At 39.2% G+C, this 26,126-nt stretch overlaps 1 protein-coding gene across 7 annotated transcripts in view; it reads left to right on the top strand.

Moving 5' to 3' along the window:
- VIPAS39 (VPS33B interacting protein, apical-basolateral polarity regulator, spe-39 homolog) overlaps positions 1 to 26,126 on the top strand; it is a 127,699-nt gene that overhangs the window by 16,235 nt on the left and 85,338 nt on the right. For all 7 annotated transcript variants that reach the window (XM_033952368.1, XM_033952369.1, XM_033952370.1 and 4 more), the window contains 6 exons: positions 147 to 185; positions 6,291 to 6,355; positions 18,502 to 18,558; positions 23,499 to 23,591; positions 24,600 to 24,633; positions 24,753 to 24,855. In XM_033952368.1, coding sequence (XP_033808259.1) covers positions 147 to 185; positions 6,291 to 6,355; positions 18,502 to 18,558; positions 23,499 to 23,591; positions 24,600 to 24,633; positions 24,753 to 24,855 — 391 coding nt within the window. The remainder of the gene's footprint in view (positions 1 to 146; positions 186 to 6,290; positions 6,356 to 18,501; positions 18,559 to 23,498; positions 23,592 to 24,599; positions 24,634 to 24,752; positions 24,856 to 26,126) is intronic.

The raw sequence follows: 26,126 nt of genomic DNA on the forward strand, positions 1-26,126 counted from the left end.
TAGCCTCATAGCACGTATTGGCAAGCAGGGCTCCTGCGTACACACATCCCTGACAGACAACTTTATAGCCGATGAAAGTGAGAGCATACATGTTATTGATACTGAAAGTTCATTTTTTAAAATGTTTGTCCTTCTTTTCATTATAGGATTGAATAAACCTGGGACTCTTAATTCATTTTCTGACGGTAAGATGATTTTTTTTTTCCAAATTTATCTTCACACAGTAGTGGCCTGTCATTACAACTGTTTTTCATTGCTTTTCTAGTTCTTAACCACTTCTGTGGTGTTTTGTTAAAATTGTACCAATTGTCTGGTTCAAGTAATGTGACTTTTTCTTTTTACCCTGATTTTATAGCTATGTGTAAATCACATTGGATTTGGATTTTGCGATTAAATCAAATTTTTAAAGAAACTTGAAACTTTGTTGCTATCACAAGCTTGAAGCTTATGAGCTGTAATGGTGAAGTCTTTTAGCCTTTTCTTACTGTCCCCGGCTGACGATGCTTAGCTAATTCAGTTTTCTCCTGCTGGTGCACACATCCAGACAAGACGGAGTCTGCGCTGAAGGTGGTTAGGAAGCTTGAGGAATGGAGGGAAAAGAGCAGGTTGGACAATGGGAAGTCTCAGAATCTTTGGCATCATCTGCCATGGTCTCTTTTCTTTCTCAGTTGTCACAACTTTTATACATTAGTTCAGTGTCTCTCAAACTGTGTGCCAAGGTACATCGGTGTGCCCCGAAGAGATCCCAGAATTTTACTTTAAAAAAAAAAAAAATTCCCTTCATAAGTATACACTAGAATAGATGACATGTACATCGTATGCGCAAGAGTCTGTCAAAGTTATGTGTGCATAAGGACACAACCACCCAGACAATCATCATTGTTTGATGTGATTGGTCCTTGAAAACTATTGGTAAGTAATTTTATTTTTATTTTTAATGCAGAAGTTATCCTAACTTGAGTAAGAAAGCAATCGAGGCTATGTTATCGTTTGGATCTTTTGGCTTTTCAACTCTGACAGAAATTGAAAAGAAGAGTGACTGCAGATGGTGGATGATGAAATGTGTGTTTTGCTTCTTGACGACTGAGCTGCATTTTGAGTTAATTTGCACTCAAAAGCAAAGACATCCATCACATTGATTAGCAATTCTATTCTATCTACATTAGTTTCACCACTGTTACAATTACCCTTATATGGCTTAAAGAACTTTAATTTTTTTGTTGGTTTTGCAATTTTATAATTTCAATTTTAATGTGCCGTGAAAAACATTTGTTCCGTTTTAGTGTTTGAGACACTGCATTAGTTGCTCGTTGTCAAGAAGGCAGCATTGCCCACTTGTAACAGGTGGTTTTCTTAGCAGCAGGCTTGATCAGGCACACAAATAGGTAGTGTCATCCAGTGGTGCCAGGATGAACTGCTGTGTAAAGTGCATGTGGTCCTTCCTGTGCACAGCAGTCTCCTCGGCTGGTTCCAGGGCTCCAGACAGTGAGACAACACTGAAGGGAATTGTGCTCCTAATCAGTTCTGCTGTTACAGGTGAACAACATTGCTTTTTTCTGTTGACAAGTAGGATTGGGTCAGGCACACAAATGGATGACTCCGAAGCATAGGGCTGCTCAGAGCCGAATTATTTTTGTCTTTTTGAGTAAACCACATAATCAAATGCAAGAGATTTTAGTTCATAAAGAGAGACTGGCCAGCACTGCCTGACTAAATACACTGTCCTGTGTTGAAGCCTAGTCTAGGCAGCACTGTGCAGTGAACATATGAAGAGAACTGTAGCTGTCTTGTAGCTAGTACTCAAGCAGGCAGATTTCTAGAGGGCTAACAATGTTGCAGTAGCTTAACTTGGTCTTGGACATTCTGGGACAGACTGAAGGACCATCAAGCCCAGCATCCTGTTTCCAACCATGGCCAACCCAGGTCCCAAGTACCAGGCAGAAACCCAAAGAGTAGCAACATTCCAGAGCTGAGATTGTGATGTCATAATGCCTCATTCCACCAATGCCTAAGAGCCAAACTCATCAGTGATGTCACAATGGCTTGATTGTCTTATACTTGGCTAACATAAGAATTGTCATACTGGGACAGGCCAAAGGTCCATCAAGCCCAATATCCTGTTTCCAACAGTGGCCAAGCCAAGTCCCAAATACCTAGCTAGATTCCAAGCAGTAAAACTCATCCAAACCACCTCTACCAGGCATAGAAAAACTCATATCCCATTCACTTACCCCCCAATCAAAGAAGTAAAACGGAATAAACTATACAACGGACTACTGGCCACTCAGGCAGCGAAGATAGACAACCAAGTCTCCAACCTATTGACAACAACCCCAGACTACAAGATGTTCAGAAAGGAAATAAAAACTATACTCTTCAAGAAATCCCTTAATAAAGCTTAATACCATGATAAAGCTTAACCCCCCCTCTTACCATCCCCTCCCTAACCCCAGATCCTAATTTTCCCTCTCTTGGAAACCTTCTCTGATCTAACATTGTAACCCTTCTTCCATAACTCTTTTTGTCCGCTTTGAACCAAAAGGTAATGGCGGAATAGAAATATGTAATGTAATGTAATGTAAAACATATTTTATGCTGTTTATCCTGAGAAGAAAGTTGGCATAGCCAATTTGCTAGAGTTCTTGCAACTGACATAGTAGTCCTACTTGGACTGAAAGAGGCAAATGTTGTGTGAACTTCCTCAGTGATGCAGTTCTTTGGAAAGGACAAGCCAAATCCACTTTACACTACAAAGAGCTCTGTCGAATTCAGTAGAGGCTTTGCATAAAAGGTAGGAAGCACTATGTCTTCATAAATGTGGAAAGGCATTACAGTCTTCAAGGAAAACTTGAGATTAATTCAAAGGACAATTTTGTGTTGATGGAATTGGGTATGAGTTTATATGTTACCCCTGCCTGAAGTTCACACACTCATCTAGCTGAAGTGATAGTTACAACCAGCAGCTCTTTCCATGTTAGGAACTCCAGGTGTGCTTTTTCTAGAGGTTCAAAAGGAAACTTCATGAGTGAGATGGGGACTAATTTAAATACCAAGGCATGGGGGGGCTTCTGCAGTGTAGGCTTTTCATGAAGCAGGTGACCAGTTATGCTTGTGAAACTAGAAAGTGCCCACAGAAGCAGGACACACCAATGGTGCACTTAGATGTACTTTGATAGACGAGATTGGAGACTAGCAGAATACAAATGATATAGATAAATGTAGAATTGTAATAAGATCATGGCCATTTGTAGAGCACCAACCAAAAAAAGAACACTTAGATCAATTTATGTTGTCAGACTGATAACTCCCTTAAGATCTATATGTCAGTTGAAGAGAACTTTTGATATAAATATAGTTGTAAATCCTGGTCCAGGTGCCTAACCTGAAGAATTTCAAGTTTCAAATCTATTAGGTGTTTATATACCGCCTATCAAGGCTTATCTAAGTGGTTTTTACAATCAGGTACTCAAGTATTTTCCCTATCTGTCCCAGTGGGCTCACATTCTATCTAATGTACCTGGCATCTAGAACTGTGTATGTGGGACCAGGATTACATAGGTTTTCAGCTTAAATTAAACAGTTAACTATATTCAGCAGGTCTTCAGGCCCCAGAGGGACCTTTAGGTCAAGATCCTGCAGCCACGCATTGCAATGCTGAACTTGTTTTTGTACAAAACCTGAAGGTTCCAAGATTGACATCATTGGGACCCTCACGTTGTTGTCCAACTCGGTGCCCATCTGCTCCTCCTCCAAGGTAGGCAACTGTCCTCCACCAATTCCATCACCGATGACGTTGAACGCGTTTTTATGCTAGTCCCAAAGGTCCTGAGAATTACATCACTGGGGCCCTCACACGATTGTCCAACTCGGTGCCTGTCTTTTGCTCCTCTAGGATAAGCAGCCATCTTCTACCAATTACCAATCAGTCTCTTACTGTCTCTTTTACAAAGCAATGGCCCCTTTAAATCTCTATGGGCTTCAGGGCCATTAGCGCAGCACAGCCGCTAATGCGGCTTTGTAAAAGAGGCCATTAGTCTATGTTTGTGTTGTGGTGTTTGTTGTGTGTTATCCGTTGTCTACCATATCGCCACAAAATGGGTCAGAACAGGTCACAAAAACAATATAATACATCCTTCTGAACATAGCCACTAGAGGAGGAAAATCATACAAACTTAATTTTAAAAGATAGTTTTTTTAGTTCTTTATGAAAAGCCATATAAAAAGGAATCAAGTAAGTTCCAAGCCTTGATCGTTTGATAGCAAATAAATTTTTCATATATAGATTTCACATAGAAACATGATGGCAGAAAAAGGCCAAATGGCCCATCCAGTTTGCCCATCCACAGCATCTACTATTTCTTCCTTTTCCTAAGAGATCCCACATGCCTGTCCCATGCTTTCTTGAATTCAGACACAGTTTTATCCTGATTATGTCTTTTGGTGAAGCCACCCAGCAACTGAAATAAATAGGAAAAACCTTCTGGCACCTGCCCATGCAGAGTTATTTAAAGACCAAATAATATAACTTAAACTCAATATGTAATTCGACTGGAAGCCAGTGAAGGAATTCTTGGGTAGACAGTTTTCAGTGAAATTCCAGAATAAAGGTAATTATAGTAATCTAAAAACCTTGGCCCTTTTGATCACATCTCCGCTGCATTGTCCAAAATACACAGGCTTCCAATCAAAAAACAAGGAATATTCAAGATCCTTATGGTAGCTTTTAAATGTTTCCAAGACATGTGTCCCCATTGTGTGTCGATAAAGCTTCCCATATATCACCCAAACCGGCCACTTAAATCTCAACAAGAAAAACATTTCTGTATCCCCTCAGCGAAACGTCTCCATTTCAATGGGGCTAGTAAATGAGTCTACTCATAAGAACATAAGCAGTGCCTCTGCTGGGTCAGACCAGAGGTCCATCACGCCCAGCAGTCCGCTAACGCGGCGGCCCATCAGGTCCAGGACCTGTATAGTAATCCTCTATCTATACCCTTCTATCCCCTTTTCCTTCAGGAAATTATCTAATCCCTTCTTGAACCCCAAAACCGTACTCTGTCTTATCACACCCTCTGGAAGCGCATTCCAGGTGTTGGGTGAAAAAGAACTTCCTAGCATTGGTTCTGAATCTGTCCCCTCTTAATTTTTCCGAATGCCCTCTCGTTCTATAGTTTTCGAACGTTTGAAGAATCTGTCCCTCTCCACTTTCTCCATGCCCTTCATGATCTTGTAAGTCTCTGTCATGTCCCCTGTAAATCTCCGCTTCTCCAGGGAAAAGAGCCCCAGTTTCTCTAATCTTTCAGCATATGAAAGGTTTTCCATACCTTTTATCATTCGTGTCGCTCTTTTCTCGAGTATCGCCATATCTTTCTTAAGGTACGGTGACCAATATTGGACGCAGTACTCCAGATGCGGGTGCACCATCGCCCGATACAACGGCAGGATAACTTCTTTCGTTCTGTTTGTAATACCTTTCTTGACAGTACCCAGCATTCTATTCGCCTTCTTAGAGGCCACTGCGCACTGTGCTGATGGCTTCGTTGTGTTGTCTACTATTAACCCCAAGTCCTTTCTTGGGTACTTTCACCCATTACCAGCCCTCCCATCGTATAGCTGTACTTCGGGTTTCTGTTTCCTACATGCAAGACTTTACATTTCTGTACATTAAACTTCATCTGCCATCTCATCACTCACTCTTCTAGTTTGTTCATGTCCCTTTGTAAATCTTCACAGTCCTCTTTAGTCCCAACTCCACTAAATAGTTTGGTGTTTGCGAATTTTATTACTTCGCACTTCGTCCCTGTTTCTAGATCATTTATAAATACATTGAATAGAAGCGGTCCAACTCCCACACAGTATTGAAACTGTGGAACCAACTTCCTCCTCACATCAGATCTATAGAAGCTGTTGTCCTTCCATAAAGCAATGAAAACAATCCTGTTTAACAACCAGCTTACCGTTTGAGATTTCAGCCCAGAATCCTGGACTTATCTCTGTTTATCAGATTCATCCGATTGACTTATAATAATGTCTCTCATGAATTGGAACTCTGTTGGGATGTTCAATCTATTTCATAATGTTTAAAATCTATGATTTAACTGTGGTTTTACTTCTGTTGTACTTAAAAGACAAATTGTCTGTCAACCTACTGTAGATGTAACTTTTGTAACCCATTCTGGGCTCTTCTGGGAAGACGGGATAGAAAACCAAATAAATAAGTAAATCTACTTGGGACAACACAGTGATGATGGGAAAGCAAAATTTGAAATCTGTTTCCTGCCCTTTTGCAGCTTTCACAGATACATCTATCAAGAGCTTTGCTCCAGAACTACGAAGACCAAAGGCCGAATACCAGGTGGGTAGGTTGTAAACCAATGGGGTGCACCGATGGAGTGAACAAATGGGAGGAGGGTGGCCAGGATTTTGGGCACAAGGGTAGAGTGCAGAGTTGGGAATGTAAAGACTTTCCAAAGCCTTCTGGTCTAGGTGTGTTCAGTTGTTAAATTATAGTCCACTCAGCTCAGTTTGACCTGATATTGGTCCTATTCCAGTATTTTTTCCAGCTTCCATAGTAAGTTCCATGGATACATTTGTCTTGGTTTCACTGGGGAGCAAATAAGAGTTGAAATACTAAGAACATAAAAATTGCTATACTGGGATGGGCTGACAATCTTTCATCCCAGTATCCTGTTTCCAGCAGTGGCCAACCCAGGTCACAAGTACCTGGCGAGATCCCAAAGAGTAAAGCAGATTTTATACTGTTTATCCTAAGAATTATCCAAACCCTTTTTTAAAAAAAAAACCTTCTAAGCTAACTGCTTTCTCCACATTCTCTTGCAACAGATTCCAGAGTTTAATTACACGTTGAGTGAATAAATTTTTTCTCCTGTTTGTTTTAAATCTACTACTTACTAGCTTCATTGCATTCCTCCTGGTCATAGTGTTTTTGGAAAGAGTGAATAAGTGATTCACATCTACCCTTTCCACTCCACTCAGTATTTTATAGACCTCTATCATATCACTCCTGCGCCATCTCTTCTCCAAGCTGAAGAGTCCTAGCTGCTTTAGCCTTTCCTCAAAGGGAAGTTATCTCATCCCCTTTATCATTTTCATCACTCTTCTCAGTACCTTTTTTGTTTGCTATATATTTTTTTGAGGTGCTGTGGTCAGCGTTTGACTGCCATTCCTGATTTGATTCGCTTCTTGCGGGCGGCCAAATTGCTCAAGCCTCCCGTGTGACCCTCTGTTCCATCTTGGGATCTGAATCTGGTTCTTTCAGTGCTAGTGCACCCTCCCTTTGAACCGTTGGGCGCCTGCTCTTTGAGGGACCTAACTCTTAAAGTGGTCTTCTTGGTGACCATTACTTCTGCTTGACATGTTTCTGAGCTGCAGGCTTTCTCTTGTAGGGCTCTCTTCTTGGAGTTTTCTAGGGAGTGGGTTTTCTTGAAGCCTGTTCCTTCCTTTCTGCCGAAGATAGTTTCTCCTTTTCATGTCAATTAGACAGTGGTCCTACCAGTGTTGGGTAGTCAGGAGGGATCTTCTGAGCAGAAGTAGTTGCGCAAGTTAGATGTCGATGGGGTTCGCCTCATATTCGGTCTGAAAAAATGGGAACACGTCTCCCCTTTTTACCACAAACTCCACTGGCTACCACTGGAATCCAGAGTCCTATTCAAATTTGCCTGCTTTTGCTATAAAACAGTGTTTGGTTTATCCCCAAGCTACATCATCCCTCACTTCCTCCTGAATCACATCATCAAGAACACCCGCAGAATTCAACTCTTCGCCTACCCCTCCTTAAAACTATGCCACTCTAAAAAATTCCTTGACAAAACCTTCGCCTTCCAAGCTGCCAAGCTAAACCCATGGCTAACCCAAATGGCCCTCAAGGCCCCCAACTACCTCGGCTTCAGAAAAATGCTCAAAACCCACCTCTTCCAAGACCAGGATCCTTAATACCCCTTCCTAACTAAATAAACCTCCCCTCTCACCTCCTCCCCCTCCCCCCTGGCAACTCTGATCAAGTTGGTCTTGAACCGCTGTTATTCTGTTTAATCGATGTGAACCATTTGTAACTCTATTTAATTGATGTGAACCGCCTAGAACTTTTCGGGGTATGGCGGTATACAAAAATAAAGTTATTATTATTATTATTATTCTTTGCTCTTATGTGCAGAGGACCCAGGAGATCTGGAAATCCGATCATCTCTTTGTCCTTCTGGCGGGTCCTCTTGGGGGGCTGGCGCTTCTAAGGCTACTATTGCGCGCTGGATCAAGGAGACTATTGCTTCCGCTTATCTTCTGAGGCAGAAGCCTGTGCCGGAATTTCTCAAGGCTCATTCCACTTGGGGTCAGGCAGCTTCTTGGGCTGAGTCTCCAATGGATATTTGTAAGGCTGTGGTTTGGTCTTCCTTGCATTCCTTTGTCAGACACTACTGGGTAGACTTCAGGTGCGTCAGGACATGGTGTTTGTTGAGCGTGTTCTGGTGTCAGCCCTTCGGGGGTCCCACCCGTGATAGGGACTGCTTTGGTACGTCCCACTCGTAAAGATTAACCTCTACCAGTCTGGAGAGTGCTAAAGAAGGAGAAATTAGGTTCTTACCTGCTAATTTACTTTTTTTTAGCTTCTTCAGACCAGTAGAGGTCCCCACCCTGTCTGTTGTTGTGTTCTTGTGGTTGTTGCACGGATAGTTTTGGTTTTAATTTCTACTTTAAAGCGATCTAAGTGGGGCCTCAACAGTGATTTGTACAGAAGCGTTAACACCTCCTTTCTTCTGCTGCTTATATCTCTCTATGCTGTCCATTGTCACATTGTCCTAAGATCCTCAGACACTTAGGGCTAGATTCACTAACCTCACTACCGTGCTGGAGAGCAATCCTAACGCATGCGTAGACCATCTTCTTTGCCAGTAGATGGTCTGTGCATGCGCTTTTGTTCTCCGTGAACAAGCTTTATTATTTTTTGACTTTTATTTTGGCTCACGATCCCCGCAGGTTTAAAGCGGGGCTGCATTGCAGCGTATTCTGGAACTTAACAGAACGTGCCGTAGTGCAGCCGTGCTTTAAACCCACGGAGTTGGGGCAGCAAGAGCTGGAGAGTCAGGGCAGGGCGGCAAGAGCTGGAGAGTTGGGGCAGAGAGCAGGGCAGCAAGCAGGGGAGTCGGGGCGGCAAGCAGGAGAGTCGGGGCAGAGAGCGGGGCGGCAAGCAGGAGAGTCGGGGCAGAGAGCGGGACGGCAAGAGCAGGAGAGTCAAGCCAGAGAGCAGGGCAGTCGGAAAGGACGTGAGCGACTGGTCCCCAGCAGTTGCTTCTTTTTTGATCGGCCAGCCCAGTCAGTGTTCCTGATTTTGGTTAGTGAATTACTGCCTATCTACATTTGTTTATGTTTATTTAAGATTTGATCTACCGCTCCTGCATTTTACTGACCTAAACTAAAATGAAATTAGGTACTTGAGAAAAACTACCGTATCTTTCCCGAAGGCTCACAATCTAGCTGAAGTACCTGATAAACGAAAAATACATAATAACAACATATAATACATTTCCCAAAATCAAAGACATAGAAAATAGAAAGAATGAAAGAAGATAAAAAATTAAAAATAAAATAAAACAAATTTAAGTGATAGAAAAGTGTCTGAAGCAGCCTGATAGAAGTCATATTTTACTGTAGGTCTTAATACAACTCCTGGCACAGCCCACTTCACAGAGCTTGAGAGCATCAGAGAAATTAACATTTCTAAAACATATCCATTAAAACTGTTATATGAAATAAATAAATCCAAATCAACATGAATCAGTACAAATTAAGGCAGATTGCGGTCCCCATTCCATTATTTAATTTGGGAGAGCCATTTGAAAAAAATGTGCTTTTAGATGTCTCTTAAAATTCTGAAATGATTCTTCCTTCCTTAACTCTACTGATAAATTGTTCCACAATATTGGAACCAAGTAGAAAAATGCACTATTTCTGGTTGAGGCAAGGTGAGCCTTTGAGATATGGGGAACAGCTACAGTACTCTATTGTCATTTAAAGATCTCAACGAGCGACTAGGTTTGTAAAATAACACTAGATTAGAGAGATATAATGGTTGTAACTCAAATAATACCCTATGTGCCAGCATCAGGATTTTAAATTTAATTCTAAATTCCATTGGTAACCAATATAATTTCAAATATAATGGAGGTACATGATCATAGATGTGTGAGCGACCTAACAGCCGAATTGCCACATTTTGTACTGTTTGTAAACGTTTCAGTTGCCCAACTGTTATTCCCGCATATACCAAGTTGCCATAATCCAATTTAGATAGAACAAAAGCATGGATTAAAGTATGTAACGATTTCTCATTCAGGAAATCTCGAATAACTCTAAAGATATCTTAATGCCCCAAATCCTTTCGCAACTGTAGATGAAACCTGCTTCTAAAAATTCAAATGACAGTCAATTATAATTTCCAAATACTTAAAACGATCTATTATCTCTATATGCTGATGGTGTAGTGAAAGATCTAGTTGTGGTGTTTTCTTGTCACCGGAAATGCAACATGCTACTGTTTTTGACATATTCAATACTAGTCCATGTTCCCCCAACCATTCTTCTGTCCTATCCAAACCATCCAAAAGAGGGCTCAGATCCAATGTTGAAGGGGATAAATCATAGACCAACAAAATATCATCTGTACTGATTCCTAATTCCTGAATTTGTCTTGTAAGAGGACTCAAAAATATATTAAACAGAATCGGTGAAAGGGCTGAGCCTTGTGGTACCCCACAGTCCAATAATCTTTCACTGGATATTGACCCATCCATAACTACTCTAAAAGTACGATCCCGAGGAAAGACTGCAAACCAATCCCAAACCACTCTTTTTTTTTTTTTTTTTTTTTTTTTATCTTCCAAAACAGACAATATTCGTTTATTGTTAGTATATTTTTTTTTTTATATTATTTTTTATTTTCAAATTTTACAGAAAGTGTACAACATGTTAAAATACAATTGATGAATGTACAATAACACTTTTATATCTAATACATTATGTTCTAAATATATTTTTATCCCCTCTCCCTCCCCCCACCCTTCTATTACTTTTCATTCATACATAACATATTGTATAATATATTATAACATATTATGTAAAAATTATTTTCATTACCCCCCCCTCTATGTGTGTCATAATAAAGATATTTAAAAGAAGAAAAGAAGAAGAAAAAACCTACTATTTACTCATTACAATATTTTGTCAAAGGCCCCCATATTTTTTTAAATTTAATATATGTCCCTCTTTGTATTGCTATTGCTCTTTCCATTTTGAATATATGACATGTTGTGTTCCACCAAAATGTATAATTTAGGTTATTATAATTCTTCCAATTGTTGGTTATATGCTGAATGGCAACCCCTGTCATGATTAATAAAAGCTTATTATTTTCTGGTGAAATTTGACTTTTTTTTCTCATCATCATTCCAAATAATACTGTATCATATGATATTGCTATATGATTTTCCATCAATTTATTAATTTGTGGCCAAATTGAATTCCAAAAACTTTTAATATAGGGACAATGATACAGTAAGTGATCTAACGTCCCTGGTTCAAGATTACAGTGCCAGCATTTATTTGACTTAGAACTGTCTAATTTTTGCAAACGTGTAGGGGTCCAAAAAGCTCTATGTAATAAAAAGAACCAAGTTTGTCTCATAGATGCTGACACTGTACATCCCATTCTCCAAGACCAAATTAGTGGCCATTGAGATGCATTAATTTGATGCTTAATCTCAATGCTCCAAATATCTCTTAGACCATTTTTTGGTTTTTTATTCAAATATCCAGATATTAATTTATACCACAATGCGGCCTGATGTCCTAGGAAGTCTGCTTGAAAACATAAGAACTTTAAACTATATTGATTATTTAATGTTTTCCATTCAGGGAACCCAACCTGAATGGCCTGCTTCAATTGCAACCATTTAAAACTTTGTGTTTTATTAAGACCAAATCTATGTTGCAGTTGTGAAAAATCCAGCAGTTTACCTTCTGAAATAACATCGTCTAGAGATCTAATGCCTGCAATAATCCAGTTCTTCCAAAGGATTTGAGCTCCGCCAATTTTGATCTTGGAGTTTATCCATATAGATTGATTAGTTGATTTGTTTATTGGGATAGGTGTTAATTTATCAATAAACCTCAACGTTTTCCAAGTATCCATTAATATTTTATTTTCTCTGTATCTTCTAGGCATGTTAATACTTGGAAGTTGAACTAAATTTAGGGGAAACATAAGGCGCCATTCCAAATATAACCAATCTGGTGCATTATCTATAAGTTCTGGGAGGATCCAATACATACCCTGACGTAGAATATAGGCTTGATGGTACCTATAGAAATTTGGAAAATTTACCCCTCCCTCCTTAATTGATTTTTGCAAAGTTACTAAAGCTATTCTAGGTGTTTTACCAAGCCAAAGAAATTTTGTTAAAATGCTATTAAGCTTTTTATAAAAGGACCCCTGAAAATAAATAGGTATCATACTCATTTGGTAGCAAACTACAGGCAACATCATCATTTTAATAGTTTGTACTCTCCCCCACCAAGAAATATGTAAAGGGTTCCATTGCTCACACAACTCCATAACTTTTTTAAGTATATATTTTTCATTCTCTTTTACGGTATCTTCAATTGTATTTTTAACTTGAATGCCAAGATATTTAAATCCTTCTTCTTTCCATATGAATGGAAAAGTGTCAAATAATCCTTTTACACAATGAATATTTAAAGGTATAATTTCAGATTTATTCCAATTAATTTTATAACCTGAAAATTTGCCAAACTTATCAATTAATTCCAATAAAGAAGATAAGGTAGACTCTGGATTTCTCAAATAAAGCAAAATATCGTCAGCATAAGCCGAAATTTTATATTCCATATCTGAATATGGAATACCTTGTATCTCCCTCGTTTGCTGTATTGCTAACAATAAGGGTTCTAATACAACATCAAATAACAAAGGAGATAAAGGACAACCTTGTCTAACTCCCCTCTGCAATTGAAAACCATCAGATATCTTATTATTAATATTTAGTCTTGCAATCGGGAAGCTATACAATGTTTTTACCATTTGTATAAATCCAGAACCTATACCAAACCATTCTAAAGCCTGATACATAAAATTCCATTCTACCCTATCAAATGCTTTTTCAGCATCTAATGAAACAGTAAAAACCGGTTCATCCATTTTTTTTGACAAGTTTAACATGTGAAACAATAATCTAGAGTTATTAGAGGAATGTCTTTTAGCAACGAAACCCATTTGATGCATATCTATAATATGTGGGAGAGCTTTGGCTAATCTCAAAGCCAAAATTTTCGCTAAAAGTTTATTATCCACATTTATCAAAGATATAGGCCTATAGTTTGAAACCAAAGTAGGATCTTTATTTGGCTTAGGTAAAACAATTATTATTGATTCAGCCATAGTACCTTTAATATTACCTTTTATAAGTTGTGTCTGATATAAATTTAGTAAATATGGGGAAAGGACATTTTGAAATGTTTTGTAAAATTCTACTGTGTATCCATCACCACCTGGAGCGGACCCAACTCTAAGAGATCTCAATGCTGTTTCTAATTCTTTTAATGATATAGGTTCATCTAAACTCCGTTTTATATGATCAGGAACCTTAGGTCCATTAATTAAATCTAAAAAATTTTTTCCATCTTTTTGTCTCTCCAAATAAGGCTCGGAAGAATACAGGTCCTTATAAAATTTTAAAAATTGTTTTAATATTATATTTGTTTGATTTGTTATTATACCATTATCATCTTTTATTCCATTAATGTTAGTTCTTCTTTTTTTTGCTTTAAGATAATTTGCCAATAATCTCCCCGCCTTATTAGAATTTCCATAATACATTGTTTGCTTGGAAAACAAATCTCTTCTTATCATTTTTGAAGTTAATTCATTATATTTACCTTTTGCTTTCAAAAGAGCTTGCAAAACTTCATATTCCCATTTACTTACCAATTTAGCTTCTAATATTTTTATTTCTTTTTCTAATTCTATATATTGTATTTTAATCTGTTTCCTAATAAAAGCTGAATATGATATAATATTACCCCTCATAGTTGCTTTAAATGCATCCCATACATTCTCTATAGATGTATCCTCCACTAAATTTATTTGAAAGAAATCGTTAATTTGTGTTTTAAAATTTTCTAAAAATTTGTCATCCACAAGCAATGCATTATCAAATCTCCAAAGAGGTCTACCATTCTCTAATTGATCTAATTGTAATTCTATCCATACTCCCGCATGATCCGAAATAATAATAGGATCTATGGAAGCTTTAATCACCTGTTGCACTTTATTTGTTGAAACAAAAATATAATCTATTCTTGAAAATGATTTATGAACCTGTGAACAAAATGAAAATTCCTGATCATCAAAATGAAGAATACGCCATATATCTTTCAAATCACATGATTGAACCAAATTATCTAAACCTAAAGATTTTATACTTTTACCTGGTTTTTTATCCAATAATGGATCCATTACAGCATTAAAATCTCCAGCCACCACTAAATTAGAAGCAGCCAGTGGTAATAACATATTCTGTAACTTTTTAAAAAATTCTGATTGATTCGAATTAGGGGCATATATATTAAACAACGTCAGGGCATCATTTCCCATACCTATATCAATATGTATCCATCTTCCATGTGGATCTGAATTTTTTACCTTAATCTTGGCCATACATTTTTTATTTATAAGAATTGCTACCCCTGCTTTTTTACCCTCTGCTGGAGCAAAAAAACATTCCTTTACCCACCCACCCGATAGTTTCTGTGATTCCTTTATACTAAGATGGGTCTCCTGCAGACAGTAAATATCCGCATTTTGCTTTTTTAAAAATGTTAATACTTTTTTCCTTTTTATTACGTGATTCAGGCCATTGACATTAATAGAATATATCTTAAAAAACATTATATATTTTAATACTTCTCATTATAATCTTTTTCCCCTCTTCTTTCATATTTAAAAAGCAAAAATTATTCTCTATGACACACATATTTACCCCTGAAATATCCAATCCCTTATTAATATTTTCTTTAAACATTCTAATAAGTCCCATCATTTTCCCTCCCCTTCCCACCCAATATAATGACTGCTTAAGGATACACATTAGAACAGCAACCCGAACATTCCCCTCTCCCTAGGCAACCAATATTCTATCAATATCCCTTTCTATCTATCTATATTACTCTTTACTATCTGTAATATTTTTTGCTCTTAACATTTCATTAATGTTTATTTATTCTTTCATCAATTTTTTTTTTTTTTTTTATATTTACTTAGTATATTTTACTTCATAAATAATATATCTTAAACATATATTTAATATGGTATTGATATTAGTTCTTATATCTTATACTTTTCTCTTTATATTTTTATTGTCCTTTTTTTTTTTTTTTTTTTAGATCATATTTTTCTTTCTTCAGTATTTCAATATCTCATACTTTAATAATGTTATCAAAACCAATCTTAATACTTTATATTAAAATGTCATAGGTTCTGATTTGGAAAGAAAGGCTTTTAGTTTTTCTGGATCCTCGAAGTATAAGGATTTATCTCCTGATGACACTCTCATTTTTGCCGGATAATATAGTCCATATTTATATCCTTTTTCTTTTAATTGTGGTCTCATGTCTAATAGTCTCTTTCTTTTATTTGCTGTGTTTTTAGCGAAGTCCGGCAAAAACCATATTCTGGATCCTTTATAATTTAGATTTTTGTCTTTTTTGGCAGCATTTAATATTTCTAATGCTTGTTGGTATCTAAGCATTTTGAATATTAGTGGTCTTGGCCTGCCTTGATTCTCTACATTTTTTACTGGAATCCTATGAGCCCTTTCTATTTCTAGTGGTTGTTTCAAATCAAGTTGTAATATTTTTGGAATTAAGTTTTCTAGAAAATGTATAGCATTTTTTCCCTCTAAATTTTCTTGTATTCCAAAAAGTTTAATATTTTTCCTTCTTCCTCGATTCTCATAGTCTTCCAGTTGATCTTTCAATTTATTCAATTCCAGACTGTCCTTTTTGCATCTGTTTGTTTCACTTTCTATGACCTCCATTTTAGATTCTAGTACAGTTGTTCTTTTATTATTAACTTCCATTTGTCTATGGATGTTCAATATTTCTTCCTTCATATCCGACATATTGGTTACAGTTTCCTTTAGCATTTGTTTAATTTGTCTTAGTTCTTCCATAACTTCAGCTTTACTCAATATGTCAGATTCTTCAACAGGAAGTGGGATCTTGCTTGGTGTTATTTGATCTTGCTTTTGTCTTTTTGCTGACATACCAGCCTCATTTTTGTTTTGTCTGGTACTTGCCATTCTCTTGCACCTTTCTTAATTCTCTTTTTTTCCTTTTTTTTCCGATTTTATTTCTCCACAGCAATTTTTCTTTTTCAATCACTTTGTCCAATATTTTATTTTAGATGTCACTCTTCACAGCACAAAGAAAGCCATTGAAAGAGCTTGTCTTCAGCACTGTTATAAAGCCAGTGAGGAAATAATAAATCTCCTTTATCTCAGGACTTTATTTTAGTTTTTGTGAAGGAAGGTAGTTTCAAACTTTAACCGTTTCCTCACAGTATTATGGAACAGTCAGTAATTTTCCTTCTGTGTCATGTCACTCCAGTTTCCTCAGCTCTAGTTTTCTCCTCAGTAAAATAGAGATTTCAAACTGTCACACTGTCAATAGTTTGCCTAGACAACCAAAACAAAATGAAAGAGAAATAGATTTTACTTCTTTTCCTTCCCACAGGCTATTTTAGTTTTGGCAGCACAAGTAAGTAGCTTTTTAACTTTGCCGCGCCTTTCCAGCTCTGAAACAAAAAAAAAAAAACCGGCAATCTTATTTCTGGCTCTCTTCCCTCAGGCTTTATTTCATCTCCGGCGGCATAAGTCTTTCTTCGGATTAATATTTAAAATTATGTCTGTCACTCACACCGTCAACAGTCTTGCTCTCGACGCCAAGCCGTTTCAGCACAGAAACCAACAGCCACTGTCAGCAACTTACTTGAAAAGTAAATCGACAGACTTTTTTCTTCTTTTCTTCCTCTTTCAGGGTTCCGTTACCAGGCACGGAGGCACAAGTCTGCCTTCCACAGAGATCCTCAAGCCCGTCAGCCACCTGCCTCCGATACTTTGCCGTTTCAGCTCAAAAAAAAAAAAAAAAACCGTCGATCTTTCTCCCTGGCTCCTTTCTCTCATGCCAATATCTCAATTTCAGCAGAGGAAGGCAATATCAATATACCACATTTACATCAGCAATTTTAATTGTTTTTCTTTGAAATTAGCATTAAGGGATAATTTTTTTTAGTAATCTTTGCCTAGTTGAAGGGGAGCGTCGCGATCACACGTCCATCTTGTGTTCGCGTTAAGCCCATCCCAAACCACTCTTATTAAACCTATCTCATGGAGCAATCTCAATAGAAGTTCATGGTCAACTAGATCAAATGCTGAGCTCAGATCTAAAGGTATTACCATTGCGAAGTTCCTGTGATCCAAGATAGAGTGAACTTCACTAAGGAAACCTACTAAAACTGTCTCAGTACTGTGTATAGTTCAAAATCCTGCCTGTCTTGGATTTAGAACCTTTGTTGACTCGATATAAGAGACCAATTGCTCTAAAACTATCCACTCTGTCAGTTTTGCTAAAGAGCAAAGATTTGAAACTGTCCTATAACTAGCTGGATTAAATATATCTAGATCGTTGTTCTTCAAAATAGGCTTAATAACTGCCTTTTTCCAGCATCCTGGGACCTCATCCTTATTTAAACTGTTATGTATCATATTTAAAGCCAAAGCCGATAGCCCATGTCTAGAGCACGATAGCCATTGTGACAGGATGTGATCTAACTCACAAAAAGTAACATGCATTTTACTCAAAAGTTTCTCTAGTTTTGTCAATATAGGCATGCCATTCCACCTCATTTGCCTGCGCTGATCAGATCAGGCATGGATCGGATCGGGAGTAAGATTAGTGAATCGGGTCAGGGTCACAAACTGGTCAGGACACGATCAGTGTAGTGAATCTAGCCCTATGTTCCCAAGGTCCTTATCAGCCAGCACAAACAGCTTCTTTGAATTTCTACAGTACATTCCAAGTCCATCACTCTGTACTTCTTTGCATTAAACTTTAACTGTCAAGCGTTAGACCACTGTCTAGTACCCGCAGGTGCAGAAAGATGTTGTGTGAGAGTGTCTGCTCCTGGAAGGCCTTGAACAGTGTCTCCATAGGAAAACCCACTTTCCTGGAGAACTATCTAAGTGGCTGTTCAGGACTCTGAATCTCATTAGTTGAATGTGCTCCAGTACACAGACATCTGTCATGTTTCATAGCTATTTCCTTGGGAATGTAAGAACAGGCAGGCATTTGGCCTTATTGGGGGGTGGGGAACTGTGCAGGTGAATGGCTAAGCCACTTTTGTCTTTGTTGCAGGACTATGGTGGGGACTGGAGCATTGAAGACACTGTTAGACGGATGAAGAGGGGTAAGGTAAGTGCACTGCTGACACCAATTTGTTTTACATTAAATCAGGTTTTATTGATGACCAATGTAACAGAGCCAATGAACAATAAAGTTCCAAAAATACAAAGAGAAGAGTATCGCCTCCAACAAAGAACATCCAAAAAAATATTTTCAATTTTCTCCCTCTCCATTATTCCATAATTCCCTCCATCCTAAGCCATACATCCAAAGTCAAACTCCCAACTACTCTCAGTCAAATGTGGAGGAGTCAAAACACACTGCCTAAGCATTTGCAACTCTTTAGAGAATGACACAGTGACCCATTACCACGGCTAACTGCAATAAAACTGCAGGAATGGGTAAAATCTATATCTGCTTACCGCTGGTGCGGGAACAAAGCTTTTTACCACTCTGTGGAGCAGTAAAAAGCTTTGTTCTCACGGGGAACACCACCCACCACAGCTCCCCAATATCCCACCATCCCTTCCCCCAGTCCTACCAAAGTCCCCAAACTAATACAGGACAACATCACCACTCCTCTATCTGCTAATATAAGCAATAAAGGCACACTTCCAGTCCCTTCTTATCCACCCACACCCACTCAGGTGACTGCCAATATCAGTTATTCCCCCACAAAGGATGGAATCAAGAAAACATCCAGAACTAAAAAAAAAAAAATCTATGAAACGCAATGTTTCCACAAGAATCTTCCAGGCCAAGGAGAAATATTCATAGAGCTGACAAACCATAAGAGGTCAAGACTTCAAAGTCTAGTCCAATATAGGTAGCACAGATGTCTAAAGCTTATCCTCGAGGGCCAATAGGAGCTTATGCTGTTGTGTTTGAGTGGCTTCCACCCTTCTCATCATTTACATTTACAACTTCTCCTGTACTCATTCCAGTTTGGTATCTATGGCAAGGAGTCACTTGTCCAATATATAGTTGCTTCTGTGACCTTCGTTATAACTTTGGTGATCCAAGCCAATTCAATGGACGTCCCCACAGGACTGTGTGGTGCCGCCATTTTATTTTCCACAGGCTTACTACAATTCCAATCTTTTTTTTTTCTCCACTGTTCTCGTGGACATGTCAGTACTAAAATAAAAGCATTACTGGCATTTGAGATAGCTGCAGGGGAGCTCAAGTTCAAAGCAGCAGTTGAAGATAAAGTTAAAATATCGGGGGTTTTGGAGAGGGTAGTGGGAGAGCCACTTTTTAGTGTCTGTTCCTTTGCATGGTATTATGTAATCTTCACACCAATTTGTTTTAATGCATTTTTATATACCAGGTGAAGCAACAGTCTGACTCAAGGAGAGAGAGTTCAAGACAATTCTTTCTCTATTTATTCCTTATGCTCTGAAAAGGAGTCCACATCTCTAGCTATCCCAGAGAAACATAGAAATGTGATGGCAGATAAAGGCCAAATGGCCATCTAGTCTGCCCATCTGCAGCATCCACTATCTCCTCCTCTCCCTAAGAGATCCCATGTGCCTGTCCCACACTTTTGAACTTGGACAAAGACTATTCCATGCATCTACTACTCTTTCTGTAAAAAAAAAAAGTATTTCCTTAGATTACTCCTGAGCCTGAGTCTATCACCTCTTAGTTTCATCCTGTGCCCTCTCATTCCAGAGATTCCTTTCAAATGAAAGAGAATTGCCTCATGCACATTTATGCCATGTAGGTATTTACACGTTTCTATCATATCTCCCCCTCCCAATTTTTCTCCAAAGTCTACATATTGAGATCTTTAAGTCTGTCCCTGTATACCTTATGACAAAGACCATCAACCATTTTAGTAGCCTTTCTCTGGACCGACTCCATCCTGTTTATATCTTTTTGAAGGTGCGGTCTCCAGAATTGTACATAATATTCTAAATGAGATCTCACCAAAGTATTATACAGGGATATCAGTAACTCCTTTTTCATATTGGTCATTCTTTTCCCTAAGCACTCAATCATCCTTCTTGCTTTTCAACCTGTTTAGCCGCCTTAAGATCATCACATACTATAACACCCAAGTCCCGCTCTTCTTTCATGCACAAAAGTTCTTCATAAGAACATAAGAATTACCGCTGCTGGGTCAGACCAGTGGTCCATCCTGCTCAGCAGTCTGCTCACGCGGCGGCCCTCTGGTCAAAGACCAGCACCCTAACTGAGACTAGCTCTAACAGCGCACATTCTTGTTCAGCAGGAACTTGTCTAACTTTGTCTTGAATCCCTGGAGGGTGTTTTCCCCTATAACAGCCTCTGGAAGGGCGTTCCAGCTTTCTACCACTCTCTGGGTGAAGAAGAACTTCCTTACGTTTGTACGGAATCTATCCCCTTTCAACTTTAGAGAGTGCCATCTTGTTCTCCCTACCTTGGAGAGGGTGAACAACCTGTCCTTATCTACTAAGTCTATCCCCTTCAGTACCTTGAATGTTTTGATCATGTCCCCTCTCAATCTCCTCTGTTCGAGAGAGAAGAGGCCCAATTTCTCTACTCTTTCTCTGTACGGCAGCTCCTCCAGCCCCTTAACCATCTTAGTCGCTCTTCTCTGGACCCTTTCGAGTAGTACTGTGTCCTTCTTCAGGTACGGCGACCAGTGCTGGACGCAGTACTCCAGGTGAGGGTGTACCATGGCCCGGTACAGCGGCATGATAACCTTCTCTGATCTGTTCATGATCCCCTTCTTTATCATTCCTGGCATTCTGTTTGCCCTTTTTGCTGCCGCCGCACATTGTGTGGACGGCTTCATCGACTTGTCGATCAGAACTCCCAAGTCCGTTTCCTGGGAGGTCTCTCCAAGTACCGCCCCAGACATCCTGTATTCGTGCATGAGATTTTTGTTACCTACATGCATCACTTTACACTTATCCATGTTGAACCTCATCTGCCATGTCGATGCCCATTCCTCGAGCCTGATTATGTCACGTTGCAGATCTTCGCAATCCCCCTGCGTCTTCACTACTCTGAATAACTTTGTATCGTCCGCAAATTTAATCACCTCATTCATCGTACCTATGTCCAGAAGGTTTATAAAGATGTTAAAGAGCAAGGGTCCACCCCTAAACTGTGCTGTTTCCTTGTGTTTTTGCAGCCGAAATGCATGACCTAGCATAGCTGCCAAGTTGAAGACCATCCTTCAAGTTTCGCTAAGTCCTTCCTCATGTTTTGTTGGGGTTTTTAAAAGAATATTCCACATACTCAAGCATGTTTCCCTAACTGTCCCGGCGGGCTCCCACTCTTATCTAATGTACCTGGGGCAATGGGGGATGAAGTGACTTGCCCAGGGTTACAAGGAGCAGCGTGGGTTTGAACTCGCAACCCCAGGGTGCTGAGGCTATAGCTTTAACCACTGCGCCACACAACGATGGAGTCAGGAGTTTAAAGTACAAAACCTTAATTTTATATGTTTAAAAAACTTCATTTTGAGCGCCATGAAAAAAAAAAAAAGATGTTGAAGTTCGATTTGGACATTTCCCGCTAAATGTCCAATGTTGGTAGCACAAAAATGGCCGTTTTCAAAAGCGGAACTGCTAGACGTCTAAAAATAATTTTTTTTTTTTTTTCAAAAATCGTCTACTTGGATGCCTAGCTTTATACCCCATTTTCAACCAAGAAATATCATCCAGATGTGGGAGGGGCCAGCATTCTAATGCCAACAGAGCAGTGGGGCACCTTAGAGGGCACTGCTGTGAACTTTCACCATAACCCCCTGTTACCTATATTACCCACCTGTGTAGCACCCCAGTAGCCCTTATTGCTCCAGGTGGCACCTATATGGCAGTTGAGTAGGGCTTTGGTGGCCTTACACTTTCTACCATAAATGTAGTGGTTAGAGGGGCTTATGTGCCTGGGTCCTCCTCTGGTTCACTAGCCCACCCACTAGACAAGACACCTGTGTGCTTTTCTACTAGGCTTTCCCATGGAAGATACTGCTGTTCTAGAGACAGGTATGTACTGGGAGGGGAGTTTGGGGGGTAGGGGGGTTAATGAGTACTGGGGGGTGTCATGCTTACTTACTCCTGTAGTCATCTGGTCAGTTTGGGGACCTTAGAAGTCTAAGTGCTACAAAAACAGGTCTAGGTGAAAATGTCTATGTTCCATCTAGGATGTCCTGCGAATGTTTTGGTTATTTCTGCAAAACGTCCACATTTAAGCCGCCCCTAATCCTGCCCATTGCATACCTCCTAACATAGCCCTTTAAACTCTGGACGCACAATGGATAAGAAGTCCCATTAGACATCCAAAAAAACAGTTTTGAAAATCATCAATTAGGACTTTTTGGGACATTTTAAATTTATTATTTTTTTTTTTTTTTATAAATCTTTATTCATTTTAAATTTTACAACAAGTGTACAGAAAATCATTCATATAATATACAATTCCACTTGAGTTTATACAATTCTCACAGAAAAAAGTTTAATCCCTCCCCACCCACATATAACCCAGATATCCCATAATATAATAATTATATCTTTTCCATTTAACCTTAAGAAAACTAAAACCCACCCACCCTCCCTATACTATCTTATGCTCCTATTTATGTGCTATAGAGCGGTATATAATTCATTTTCTATCTTAGAAACAGTAAACTAAGGGCTCCTTTTACAAAGGTGCGCTAGCGGTTTTAGTGCATGCTACACGTTAACGCCTCCATAGAGCTTGCGTTAGTATTTTTTGTGTAGCGTGTGCTAAAAACGCTAGCGCACATTAGCAAAAGGAGCCCCAAGTTCAAAAACCATTGACTCTCTATCGTCTTCCATTTTTCTTAGTCCTGTAAACTGTGCCGAGCTCTACGATCGTGGAGAAGATGCAGTATACAAACCTAAGGTTTAGTTTAGTAAGATTGGTGGAAATGGCTGAAGAAGGCTGCACAGAAAGTCCTTTTGGCATCCCCTCCGTTCTTGTGTTGCATAGTGAAGCCAAAGCTGGCATTCGAGTAACTCTTTCACCACAGGTATGTTTCTCCTTTCACACAGGTTTACTCCTTAGAAAGATTTCGTTCCCTGAAGGATAAACTACAGCTACTTGATGAGGCGGTTAGGCTACATGATGGGAATGTCATCACTGCGGTAAGTATTCTTTCCATCTGGATTTTAACACTTAGGTGAAGTCTGTTCCATTTTACCTTTTCTTATGATAATGGAGTTCCTTTCCTTTTGTAAACCGCTATGATGTTGTAGTGAAGAGCGGTCTATATAAATACAAATAAACATAGGGAGAGGGGAGAGGGATGGGCATGATATCACAGTGCCAAGTCTTCCTTATGAAGAGAGGATAGCCAATGGGAGAGATGGAGGAAACATGAGGGAATGTCAACACTGCGGTAAACAGTCCCTATGATGGGGGTGGGAGAGGCGGATAAACAATAGGAATGATATCGCAGCATTAAGTATTCGCTGTGAAGAGGGAATGAGGACACCCGATGGGAATATCACATCAAGGGGTAGGGTTAGAGAGGAAACACAATTTGTTATCACAGCATAAGTGTAAGCTCTTTCGAGTAACATAGAAACATAGAAGATGAGGGCAGAAAAGGGCTACAGCCCATCAAGTCTGCCCACTCTGCTTACCCACCCCCTGTCTATGCCCTAATGACCCAATTTCCTTATCGTGACCCTCGTAGGGATCCCACATGGGTATCCCATTTATTCTTAAAGTCTGGCACACTGTCTGCCTCGATCACCTGCACTGGAAGCTTGTTCCAATGATCAACCACTCTCTCTGTGAAGAAATACTTAGGGACCATATCTTGCGTGTTTAATGTACAGCACTGCGTGCATCTCTTAGCGCTATAGAAATCATAAATTGCAGTAGTAATAGTACAGAGTGGGCTATGAAAAAGTAGCCCGTCTCTAATACTGGTGCCAGAAAGATGGTGCTCTCCCTGGAACAGCGACTAGTGATTGTGGAAGGCTATGTGCGAAGCAGATCGATTAAGGAAACGCAAGAGGTAATTTGTGGGTAAGTGAATAAAAACAATCCACTTGTTCGTTCACCTTGTCATACTATCGCTGGAGACGGGCTACTTTTCCAGAAGAAGAGAGACAGCCAATTTACAGACTGCCTTCTTTTTACAGGTATTGATATTTCTGAAGAGGACACTTGGCACAGGTGAGTGGATGATACTAAGAGGACAGAGGGCTGCCTTACATTAGCTCATAGATAGCAAACATTTTATTTACTCTCTTTTCTGAGGCATTAAGTGTTTCACCTTTGGTTTGCTTTCTCAGAAATTTTCTTCCGAGAGCTGGAATTGAGGCCGGTAGCACTGCAACATTTCATTCATTTCCTTCAAGAAATTAATGACCAGAAAATACTTCAGGATCTGTTTAGGTAACACCTCTATGCAGTATTCTCTCCCCACTTCTCCAGTTTAAAGGAGTGGTTCTAAAACTAGGTGCGTCATCTGGCTATGATCCAGTAGCAAGTTTAAACACAGATGACTTGAAAATGTCACATGGTATAACAGCCCAGTTCATTCTTACTCAGTGAAGGTCTTTAGTATGGTCTGCCACTCAGGAGAGGCCCAGTGGTTTAAAAGGCTTTTACAAAAAGAGGATTTATAAACGAGTCAAGAAATGGTATTTAGTTATGATAGAGTCCAGGGTGCCCTCACATCCTTAATAAACAGTCGTGGTCATCTGCGAAAGGTACAGAGAGGGGTCACCGCTTGGAACAACTTCTGCTCAAAGAGACTCAAAAACATTGAGGCATCTTTAGCTTAGAGAAAAACCAGTGAAAGAGAGGACGAGCTTGAGAGGATGCCCCATAATGCTATGAGGGTGACAGATATAAACCAAACAAAAGGAAGCGCTTCTTCACAGATGTTTTGGCCTGGATTCTCGATAGGGTGCCTATAAAGCAGCCACCGATCACGTGTCATGTAATGGCGTCCTATAACGCGTATCTGAAAAAGATAGGTGCTGTTAATGTAGGCCAGGGTTTTCCAGGCACTTATCTTGCCATGAATCATGCCTAAGGAGGTGCTTTACGGCACCTAACGCCACTTCCAGCATTAGCCACTCCCATTGTGGCAGTAGGCGCCATAAAGCACCTACATATTTAGGCACCAGTAGGGCACTGTTTCTAGAATTTTCCACTTTGGGAGTAAATAGTCTTACTGGACTCAAAAAAGAGTTTAGATCATTTTAGTGAAATGGTGTGTTGGCCATGTTAGTCCATTTTTTAAGGTAATATATAGAAATAAAACAAAAACATAAAGGAAATGAGGTGATAAACCTTTTTATTGAAATAACTTAATGCATTTTATGATTAGTTTTGAAGGAAACCGTTCTTTTTCAGATCAGAAATACGCAAATGTTGACAAATATCAGTATATGTAAGTAAAACATGAAAGCATTCCAGTGACAGTCTCAGAGGAAGAGGAAGGGGTGAGAAACAAAGAGGGGGCTGGGTGGGTAGGACAAGGAGAAACATGGATGGATGATGGGGAGATGACGAGGCAATTTAAATTCATTTAGCTGACAGAAAGCCAAGGTCTTAAGTCCTGTCTGGTGGGTATCAAAATAGTTGATCATTTTGATTTCAAAGGTCATATGTTCTTAGATTATCCTAATATTTCCTTTTAGTGTTATCACCATAAA

The sequence above is a fragment of the Geotrypetes seraphini genome, chromosome 7 (assembly GCF_902459505.1).
Source record: "Geotrypetes seraphini chromosome 7, aGeoSer1.1, whole genome shotgun sequence".
NCBI lineage: Eukaryota > Metazoa > Chordata > Amphibia > Gymnophiona > Dermophiidae > Geotrypetes > Geotrypetes seraphini.